The sequence below is a fragment of the Pundamilia nyererei genome, unplaced genomic scaffold, assembly GCF_000239375.1.
Source record: "Pundamilia nyererei isolate P.nyererei 1_Seehausen unplaced genomic scaffold, PunNye1.0 scaffold00430, whole genome shotgun sequence".
Lineage (NCBI taxonomy): Eukaryota > Metazoa > Chordata > Actinopteri > Cichliformes > Cichlidae > Pundamilia > Pundamilia nyererei.
Window position 1 is genome coordinate 191,429 of NW_005187831.1, and position 10,945 is coordinate 202,373.

The window sequence follows — 10,945 nt, forward strand, 5'->3', positions numbered from 1 at the left end:
CCTGGTAGAGCAGAACGCTGATCATTTTATTAAAGATGAAAGACTTTAGACAGTTTTTCAACTCTCAGTAATGCCATAGTGATCGTTTGATATATGGACCTGCAGCGGAGTTTAGGCCCAGACACGGCTAGTGACGTCAGACTGAACAACCGGATAGTCAAAGAACAGATGCACAAACTACAAAAGAGCCAATATTTACAGATGATCGGGAACACCAGCATGCCTCATTAAAGAAAAACAAAGTGTTTAAGGATAAGGAAGTTATTGTCTTCAAGAGGCAACAATGAGCTATACACTGCAAGATGTACTGTTTTCTGTTGTCTTCCAGTCCATATGTGTTTTGCTTGCTCTATGGGTGGTGCACATTAGGATCTTTTTTTTTTGCATGTTTAAGACTACCAACTGAAAAGGGAAAGTTGCCTGTTTTTTAACACTTTGTGTATTGGGGAGAGCTCCAGGTCACATGTTCCCAATGTGTTTTAACAGGCATTGGCAACAAAAATGTTGCCATAGTGTGAAATAGGAGATCAGGATATACCTGGACTCATTCTTAGAAACCTACATGGAGAGCCAAGACTGTATTGTAGAACAGATAAGATTAGAAAGGGATAATCCACTCTTCAAATAGACTTGTGTAAACTAGAAAGCAGCATTTCTCTAGAGTGGTTTGAAAGCTGAAATTTAAAACCATTTGATGTGTACTGTAGGATGTTTAGGTGGAACTGCTTATAATATGATCTCCTTCACTTGAAACTGATCGTAATCAACCCTCATACCAATGTTAGGGTTCATAAAAGACCTGCTTCATAAATACAGGTTTCACTGTAGCCTTCTTATTATTAAATATGACACAAACTGCATTTAGTCGTTATCCGTGCTGTTTTTAGGGGACTGGTGTTAAAGCCATTTGTCCTAATGGTTTGACATTATAGTGTTTGCTAAGCAGTTTCAGGTGTCTGCTGACTGGGTATTATGTCCACCAGTGATACTGATAAAAGTAGAACAAAGGTTTTGTTGTCAGTATATGCAAGATAAGCTGCAGATGTTGCAAACAGTGATGTGCACTGTCGGGCAAATATTTTTCCTAAAAAAAAAAATCCAAACACACACATTTTTGACCTGTTTACTGATTTACAGTTTCAGAACCACCAGGAGTAAGAGCTTGTTTCGTTATAATTCATGCAAAGCACCTTTGGTAGACTTTAAAAATATGTTTATGAAGATGGAAAATAATATTTCATGGTTTGTCAGGCTTTCAGATACACAGAGCACACTTTGTGCAGCTTTGAATACTTGAAAATATTAAATTAAACTGTTTTAAATGCCAGTTTTTCATGACACTCTTTCTTTAACTTCTGTCCTTTCCAGTTGTTTCGGCATGGCGACAGATCACCAGTCAAAGCCTATCCCACCGACCCCCACCAAGAGAGCGACTGGCCGCAGGGCTTTGGTCAGCTATCACAGGTATAACCAAGACTGCTTTTTATTCTAATGTAAACTGTTAAATCTACATTTACTACAGCAGGCAGTATTGTGTGCAGTAGAGCTGTCACACAGCTAAAGCTGATACAGAAAAATATGTTCAGGGTACAAGCTAGATTACTGTTTTCCAAGTTTGTACAAAAAATAAAAGATAAATGAGATAAATACAGGTCATGCAAAATGTTGCAGCCAGGCTCCTGAGCAACACCAACCAGCTGGCCCATACTACTCTGATTTTTAACATACTACATGATTTTACAGTTCTGCTACTTTAGCCAGAGTGTAACTTATTTCATATTTGTCGTTGTAGATAGGGATGCAGCAGCACTTTGAGCTGGGCCAGTTTCTGAGGACTCGATACGAAAAATTCCTCAATGCATCCTACAACCGGCACGAGGTGAGATGGAGCCTCCTTTTCACTTTTAGTCCACATGACAAGTCGTCATGAAGCTTTTATAGTCAAACTGTGACTCTTGTTAATATTTGACAGAAGAGGCCTCTTCAGAGTTCGCACCAGCGCACAAATTCCTGTAATATGACGGAAGAGTGCCTCTGTTTTTGTGCAGTTTGTTTCTTAATATTTAACTTTTGACTGTTGATATCCTAAATTTCAACTATAATACATCTTAACCTGCTTAATGCCTTTTGTCTTCAGATCTTAGTTCGCAGTACAGACTACGATCGCACCCTTATGAGTGCCGAGGCCAACCTCGCAGGTCCGAAGACCTCTTCTTTCTAATATTCATACTGCTGTTTCTGGTACTCTTCTCATTTGACGTGCCATTTTTTTTTTTTCCCCCCTCATCCAGGTCTTTATCCTCCCAGCGGCCAGCAGGTCTTCAACCCTAACCTGAAGTGGCAGCCGATACCTGTCCACACTGTGCCGCAAAGTGAAGAGAGGGTTAGTGTATGAAGTCACTGCTGTTTGAAGTTGTTTATGTTTGCGAAAAGTTAGTCGGTGTCTGAAATATGTCTTTTTTGTTTTTTAGCTTCTCTCATTTCCTTTGAAAGACTGTCCTCGTTACCAGCAGCTGATGAATGAAACCGAACACACGGAGGAATTTTTAAACGTTACTGCAACGTACCAGGTACCGCTTCTCATCTGTAGTATATCTATCCATTACTGTTGGGTCAGACGTATAGACTCAGCTTTAATTCAAGCGATTTAATATAAATAGTAATGTATTGACTGTTTAGAAATGCACTCAGTTTCATGTTTTTATGCTTATATAATGATAGCTAATTATAAATATAAGGAAATTAAACAAATGGAATTAACTTTAGACGTTTTCTCTCATCGAATGCTGTGAAAATGAGCCACACCTGGCCTTAAAACAGATCATTGGCCAATCACCTTTAAGCATAAAAAATCGACTGTATATGGTTTTTTTTGTTTTGTTTTTTAAGTGTAGTTTTCCTAAATGATTTATATTTTAGTTTTGTTAGAGAAAAAGTGAAAGCCTGCTTTTCAGTCATGCTGTGATTGCTTTGTTTTCATTCAAATCCTTTATGGTGGGATACAAAAGGGGAAATCGTGCCATTGTCCCAAACGTTGTATAAAGAAAATTTTCACAGAGCAGACTTGTGAAAAACTTAAGTGCATTCTTATAGCTTTCATGGAAATTGAGAGGATTAGCAGCAGCTCGGTGCTGCTAATGAATTAATCAAGTGTGATCACCCCTATAAAAGCAGAGGTTTTGGCAGTTGACTGATCTGGAGCATTTTAGCTATTTTAACAAAATGCTGGAATCTTCCCAGCAAATTTGCTAACAAATTCAGTTAGCATGTTAAATGTTAAAGTTCAGGAGGGTAGAAAAATGGTCATAAAAATGACTGAACAAGTACGGCTTATTTTGAAAGGTTGCTAGAAGAAAACCTCCTGACATGGCAGCATGACTTAGGTTTGCAACACTGTGTTTAAATACATCACAAAGCTTTGACCAAAGTACTAAATGAAGATGTTTGACAAAAACCAAACACAGTATATCAGCAGAAATACCTCATATCAACTGTTAAGCATGGTGGTGGAGGGGTGATGATTTGGGCTTGTTTTCCAGCCAGAGGACCTGGGACCAAGAACTTCTTTGTGTACCAAAGTACTCCAGAGCTTGGCTGAAACAGGTCTTGTTACAGTACAATTATCCCAGGCACACTAACAATCCTGACAAACAAAAGAATCAATGCGTTGATACAGTCCTAGTCAAAGTCCAGACCTCAAACTGGCTGAAATAAGACCTGAAAGGGCTTTAAGAGAGCTTTGCGTAAACAGATATCCACAAACAAAATGAACTGAAGCAATGTTGTAAAGAACAGCGACCCAAAGAGAGACAAAGTCGTACAGAAAATGATTACTTCCAGTCTAAAAGCTACTGAATCATGGGTGTACTTGGTTTTTCAAAGAATGCATACAATCCTGTGAAAATGTTCTTTTTCACATGACTGTAAATGACTTTTTATCATTGGAGAATAAAGAGTAAGAGCTGGAGGTACACTGTTCACGAGTCTGCTTTGTTCTTCTCTTCAGGATATCATAGAGTTGGTGAGGAACAAAACGGGGCTGAAGGACACCACTGTGGAAACTGTCTGGAGTGTGTATGACACTCTCTTCTGTGAGGTAAGCACACACACACACACACACACACACTAAAAACACCAAGGGAAAGCCAAATTCTCTGTCAGCCGGTTTGTTGAGTTTTTATTTACAGCAGCAACATGTCAGAGCAGAATAGGCCCAGTTTTAAATGATCCAATGTTTTCTACTGCTGTCAGATATGCAGCTAAAAGAGGCCGTCACGTTGCTTTAGTTTCAAAATAACAGCACCGTGCTAGTCAGGACAAATCTCATATGTCACATGAGTTTTATTCTGATAACTCAACTGACCATTTTGAGGAAACGATGAACAGTTTTGGTAACACAATGTTTGAGGAACAGCAAAGTGCTGCTCACAGCAGTTTCACATTTTTCTTGTCTCACTTCCTGCATTTCAGCCTGACTTTAGGTGGACCGCATGAGCAGTGGCGTGCCACTGTTACACTGTTCACACTTTTACTCTTAGTGAGAATAAAGTAAAGTAAAAGGTGCCATTTATACACCAAATGGTGTTAATTTTCATTTGAGCAGAGTACAGCTGGGACACAGAGTGCAGCCGCTGAGTAACTAAGTAGGAAAGTATGAAAAAACTCGTCTTTATGTCTGTCTGTGTTGCCTCCCCTCCCAGTCTCAGCACAACATGACGGCTCCTGATTGGGTCTCGTCTGACGTTATGAAGAAGCTCCGAAAGCTGAAAGACTTTGGATTTCAGGTAAAAGCTGTGGTTCCATCTCAGCTTTCATTTAAAGTTTCTGATCTCAGTACTGATATTTACTAATATTATCTAATGTGACATGTTTGCAGGTCATATTTGCGGTGCACGAACAGCAGGAGAAGAGTCGGCTGCAGGGAGGTGTGTGTCTGTGTGTGTGTGGCTACCAAAACTAAATTTGTTATGTTTCAGCGTCAGCCTGACAAGAAGATGTGGTTTGAAAAAAAACAAAACCCCAATAACCCAAGTATGTGTTTGGGTGTCTTGTTAGAGTTTTTAGAAGAACGAAAGGAAAAACATGAGAACACTTGTTATGATCAGTGTTGGGTAAGTTACTTTAAAAAAGTAATTAATTACTAATTACTCAGTCAATATTGTATTTAAAATACTTATCTAATTACTGTGTCAGAAAAGTGACTTAATTACTAAATAAGTAATTTAACTAAATACTTCTTAAAATCCCTATACACCTTGAGTGGGCAAACAATAGAAATTAAACTCTTTAAGTAATAAATACATTTTTTTAAAGACGAGACTCTACAGTACGCAGCGGTAGCATCTCTTCCACAACGTAGCCTGCAATCATTGTTTTAAGCTCCCCTTCAGACGCTTTCTGTGCTGCTGAAGTAAAATCAGATTTTGCCTGCTTAGCAGGAGTTGCCGCGGTGTTATCCATGATGAACAAAGATCACTCAGAAGTGTTCGTCTATGCTCTCGTGTCAGGCGCTTCTATAGATTACTCGTGCTATTAACAGCGGCCGATCGTTTTTTCTTCCCAGGACATAGCTTACACATTACTCTAATATTCTTGTCTGCTTGTTTCAGAAAAGTGAAGAGTCGGGAATATGTCCATTTCAAAAAACAGCCACTCGCTTCAGCCAAGTCTGACATCTTCCGCTTTAGAATACGACTATGCAGCAAAATGACGAGCACCTGCACTGCAACGATGTTAAAGCAGCAGAGTTTACTTCTACGTTTAGAAGACAAATTATTGAAATGAAACAATGATATTCAGCGAGTTTAATTATTTTACAATGTAACGCAAGTACATTGAAAGTAACTGTAATTAAAATATCTAAAAATGAACAGTAATTAGTTACTCTACTTTTTCAGTGGAAAAGTAATTTAATTACAGTAACGCGTTACTTAGTAACACATTACACCCAACACTGGTTATGATGCAGGAATACTTGACTCCATCTGCAGTAAGTACAGATAAATAGCACTCTTGGATTGGATACTTTTAAAACTCCCGCCTCTGAGTACAGTGGTATTACAGTTGCTTTGTGTTCGCTCTACAGTACTAAAATATAAATATAGGATTAATAATTTAGCATTAATACACATGAAAAATGATATATTGACACAAAGAAAGCCATTAAACAAATTTTGGAGTATATTTGTGAATTCTGTGTCTAAGAACAGTAATTAGTTCATTTCTAAGGAGAAATCTGTGAACTCTGCACCGTGACTTGGCAAGGGTCTTCTGTATTACTTTTGCATGAAACGTGCAGTTTCTGTAAAATTCAAAAACGGAAATGTGATTAAGATAAGAGCATGCTACAGAAACAGTACGTAATCTGCTCTTACTCTCTGGTAACAAACATGTAGCACTGAGTTATAGAGACAGGACTGTCGAGCACACTTTTAGATTAGATATAATGAAGATTTCTGCTTTCATACAGAGTCAGCCTGTGGTTGTTTACAGCCCAGTTCTGTGTTTTTTAGAATTTAATTTGTGGGATAAGTCACCCTACGTTGGTGTTCTAGGGTTAATCTGGCAGTAGGTTGGAGTAGCATCATGAATGCGATAAATTAAAAACAGCGGTGCTGTTGATTTTCTCATGGTTTTTATATATGTAAAAATATGTTAAGAGTAGGTGAAAAAATCCAACACTAAAGGGAGTATTTGTGACGGCTTGATGATGATCTGCAGTGTGTTCATGTCTGAAGGCGCATGTTGTCCTTTTTTAATCATTTTTTGAATAACAATGGATCTGTGTTACACAAAGTCTTTTTTTCTGTTCAATTTATTTATACAGCACCAAGTCAAAATAACAGTCACCTCAAGGCGCTTTATATTGTAAGGTAGACCCTACAATAATACATACAAAGAAAACCCAACAATCATATGACCCCCTGTGAGCAAGCGATTTGGCCACAGTGGGAAGGAAAAACTCCCTTTTAACAGGAAGAAGCCTCCGGCAGAACCAGGCTCAGGGAGGGGCGGGGCCATCTGCTGCGACGTTGGGGTGAGAGAAGGAAGACAGGATAAAGACATGCTGTGGAAGAGAGACAGATTAATAAAAGATATGATTCAATGCAGAGAGTCTATTATCACATAGTGAGTGAGAGAGGTGACTGAAGAAGAAATGCACACAGCACTCACTAGAAGGAGCAATAATTGCAAATGCTGTTTGTTTTTTCAGGAGATTTATTAACAGTATTAAAATGATTCGAGCTGTCATTCATGGCTACAGGATTAAAGGGATAATAGTATCTACTGTCTGTCTTTCAGGGATGCTGCTGGGTGAAATCGTGAAGAATCTTTCCAAGATGGCCGTTCCAGACCCAAAACAGCAGCTGAAAATGATGATGCTCTCAGCGGTGAGATAGTTTGAAGACTTATTAGTAACTTTTTGAATTGTTGGTAAAAGATTGTTTTGTTTTTTGACTAAGCCATGTTAGCAGTCTCCCTGTTTCTGGTTTTTGCTAAGCTAAGTAAGCTAGCTTAAGCTGTCCTATACTATTCTTTATATGTGTGTGTCTGTGTGCCTCACAGCATGACACCACTGTAGCCGCTCTGCTGGCCAGCTTGAGCGTATTTAATGGAATACAGCCGCCATATGCCTCCTGTCTCATGATTGAGCTCTACAGGGAAGACAACGGGTAAACACACACGCAAGCATCACAGTAAAACAGACTCCATTGAGTTGATAACAGTATATCTAAGTGGGATGATGGGACTTGTAAAATTATAAAAGTCTTTGTCTCGTGTCCACGCAGCTCTGCTTCAGTGTCCATGTTTTACCGGAACAACACCAAGGAGCCCCCGTACCCGCTTCAGTTACCGGGCTGCTCCCTTGACTGCCCCCTGGATGAGTTTGTAACAATTACAAAGGTCTTCATCTCAGACGACAGAGACAAAGAGTGTCAGCTCCCTTCAAAACACACAGATAAACGTGAGCACTTCACACATAATTAAAACATGACACACTTGACTGTAAACATTAAAAAAAAAATAGACTAAAACAGTTTTGCACCATTTTTGCATTCTTCTTCATATTTGCAGTGGTCATCACCAGCCTGGCTGTGACCGGATGTGTGCTCCTCGTCCTCATTGTCATCCTCCTCGGCGTTCTTTGTCGGCACAAGGATCCAATAAACAGCCGGGGATACCAGCATGTGATCAACCAGGAAGGCGGAGAGGATTCCTGACAGAAGCACAAACTCCTTCCTCGGAGATCTCCAAATCTTACATCTTGGGAGACCAGCGATGACGATGAACTTTGAACTCTAACCCACCCGCTCACAGAAAATTTCAAACTCAACCCAGAGAACAACTCAGCAAGACTTTAGATCCTGAGATGAAAGCGGAGAACATCCTTGGTTTTAACATTCCTTGAAAAATTTTTTTAAAATTTGCATCTTTATTGCTAAAGACTGAAAATATAGATTTTTTTTAATTGAATGTAAATGAGTAGATTTTAATGAAACGTGTGGAGGATGGGGTTGGGTGTTGCATTTTAAGAATCCAGATTTTTATAATAGCAGTTAAAAAGACAACAGCTGTGCTGTGCTGTGAACATTTTTTTTTTCCTTAATAGGTCAGTCAGAGCGCGGCCTCATTCTGGGCATTTGCAAAATGAGTCATTTACAGATGCTGCACTTAATAACTCCGCGGTGACGTGGCATTACATGGTTAATGGTAAGGACCCATCACACTTACCATAGTTGCCCTCACAAACAGCAGTGCACACCCATCTAGTATACACAGTGACAGGGCTGTGGTCGCGCCACAGTTTGCGCATAATGCTACCAATACAGCAACCATAATGGGCAGTTTATGCACTGTAGCATCATGACTAACTGCTAGGTAAGCTAACCATGTCTTGTCAGCTCCTCTCCAGCACATCACATGTTACTTAACCCCACTTGCTTGTTTAGAGTACGTTCAGATTCACCAAGTGCCACACTGGGAAAATATATGCCTTACACAGTCATCTCATGTAGCCATACATTTGGTCTCCATTAGCCCTTCAGCCAGTTCACAAAGAGTTTATTAGCCTTTGTTAAACTTAGTCAAGCAACATGCTGCATAATGATTACAGTTCTCAAAGGTGGCAGCAATACAACCCATTCACAGCATCATGCTTCACAAGTGTGAATCTGAGCAGTAATGCAAGTATGTGCCGCTGAATAAATCCAAAATATACCCTGATGGGAAGTAATTAATCTTGCACAATATTAGTGCAAGTCTTACTTAACAACCTGTTTCTGTGTTAAACGTGACAACTTGATGACTGTTGAGATGTGGAGGTGCACTTATCTGTTTGCTTTGGCATTTGCATGGTGCTTTGCAGATCTGTTAACACAGGATGGGGTAAAAGCTGCAGCATTTGGTTCTATTAATTTACTAAAGAGGTTTAATCCAGCATATGTCTTCTTGTAATTATATCATTGCATTCTCCTGGATATTTCTAACTGCAAACCTGTGTGTTTGTGCCAGTGCTTTCATACATCTGCCTCTCAGTGTGTGTATGTGTTGCTTTTGCACACTGGGGGTAAGGTTGATTCATTTCAGCTTTGGATCTGTTTTGACTCCAGCACCTAATGATCAAGATGCCTTGTATGTTTTTAATAATATGGTGTTTTTTATGCTGTTTGTAATTTCAAATCTTCCATCTGTGTTTGATTTAATAAAGGGAGGTCTGTCACTGAATGCTGCCAAGCACATTGGCAGCTTGGCTTAAGCCCAATGTTTAATCTCTTTGCAGCAAGAAACTAAAATAGTATTCTTGGAATTACCAAGAAGAATCATTAGGGTTTTGGGGGGTTTTTTTGTTAAAGGTGTAATCTGAGTGGGGGTTTTTTGCCCCCCAGCTTCGTTTTTAATCGATCCATTTATGAAAATCTGAGAACTTGGGAACACTGGAAATGCATCTTTGACTCTCTGCCTTATTTTTTTAATACTTTAAGTCATTAAAGCCCATTAATGGTATCTCACAATGTTTTACAAAAAGAAAACACCCAGTTTTGGATGAGATTTTCAGACTGCATATAAAAGATGGCCAGAGCTTCCACCCCACCCACCTTTGTTATAGCATTCATGTTAATTAATTACATTATGGACACCCAGACGCATTTCTACAACAACAAGCATGCACACTGGGTTGTAATGGAAAACCAGTTGAGTCGTAGCAAGTCGTAGCAATTTGTGATCTTTAAATTAATAACTTACAAGGTGCACTACATATATGGCTGTTCTCCAGTGACATACTTGAAACGCAGTCAGGTGGAACGGCGATGTCAATGTTGGTTTTTTTATTCCAGATGGTGGGGCAGCATGGCAACTTCGATAAATCTGTGCTCACTCCTGTGTCTTTGTAATTGATTAATCCTAAGTTTATGAGAATGCGTTAGTTTGTTGGGAGACATAATTACACACTAATCAATGAGTAAAAATGTTTTTCTGTTAAATGGGCTAAAATAGGTTAAATTGTTTTTTTCAGGTAGAAAACCAAGTACTGAAAAACAAGTTTAAGTTCATTTAAAAAACGTTATTCATAGTAAAGTATTTGAAAAAAACAGTTTTAACCTCCTAGGACCTGGCGTCCACATATGTGGACATCACATTTTGGGTTATTTAGACCAAAATACTCAATTTTGCTCTACAAGGGCCTGATAGCCACTTACGAGGACATTATACTGCTACTGTTCTATCAAAATTTTAAACGAATATCCTCATATGTGGCTCTTATTTTTCTTAAAAACAAAAATAAGGTAATAAAAAAAAAATCTGGTAATTCTTTGTTTTTACATTCATTGAGCCCCAATATGCCCAAATATCAAAGAGAAATTAAAAATGCATACCGTGGAAGAGTTCGGGTCTTAGGAGGTTAAGGCAGCTGAGTGAAAATACACTGGGTTAAACAACGAGA

The 10,945-nt window shown here is 38.9% G+C and overlaps 1 protein-coding gene across 1 annotated transcript in view; it reads left to right on the top strand.

Moving 5' to 3' along the window:
* The window catches only part of acp2 (acid phosphatase 2, lysosomal), an 11,513-nt gene extending 1,559 nt beyond the window's left edge, over positions 1 to 9,954 (top strand). Inside the window, exons 2-13 of the mRNA XM_005753467.1 lie at positions 1,369 to 1,464; positions 1,793 to 1,879; positions 2,138 to 2,198; positions 2,292 to 2,383; positions 2,472 to 2,570; positions 4,007 to 4,096; positions 4,701 to 4,784; positions 4,877 to 4,925; positions 7,303 to 7,391; positions 7,567 to 7,673; positions 7,791 to 7,966; positions 8,077 to 9,954. Of these exons, the coding sequence (XP_005753524.1) occupies positions 1,369 to 1,464; positions 1,793 to 1,879; positions 2,138 to 2,198; positions 2,292 to 2,383; positions 2,472 to 2,570; positions 4,007 to 4,096; positions 4,701 to 4,784; positions 4,877 to 4,925; positions 7,303 to 7,391; positions 7,567 to 7,673; positions 7,791 to 7,966; positions 8,077 to 8,222 (1,176 nt within the window). The 3' untranslated portion in view covers positions 8,223 to 9,954. The remainder of the gene's footprint in view (positions 1 to 1,368; positions 1,465 to 1,792; positions 1,880 to 2,137; positions 2,199 to 2,291; positions 2,384 to 2,471; positions 2,571 to 4,006; positions 4,097 to 4,700; positions 4,785 to 4,876; positions 4,926 to 7,302; positions 7,392 to 7,566; positions 7,674 to 7,790; positions 7,967 to 8,076) is intronic.
* The last annotated feature ends 991 nt before the right edge of the window (positions 9,955 to 10,945 follow it).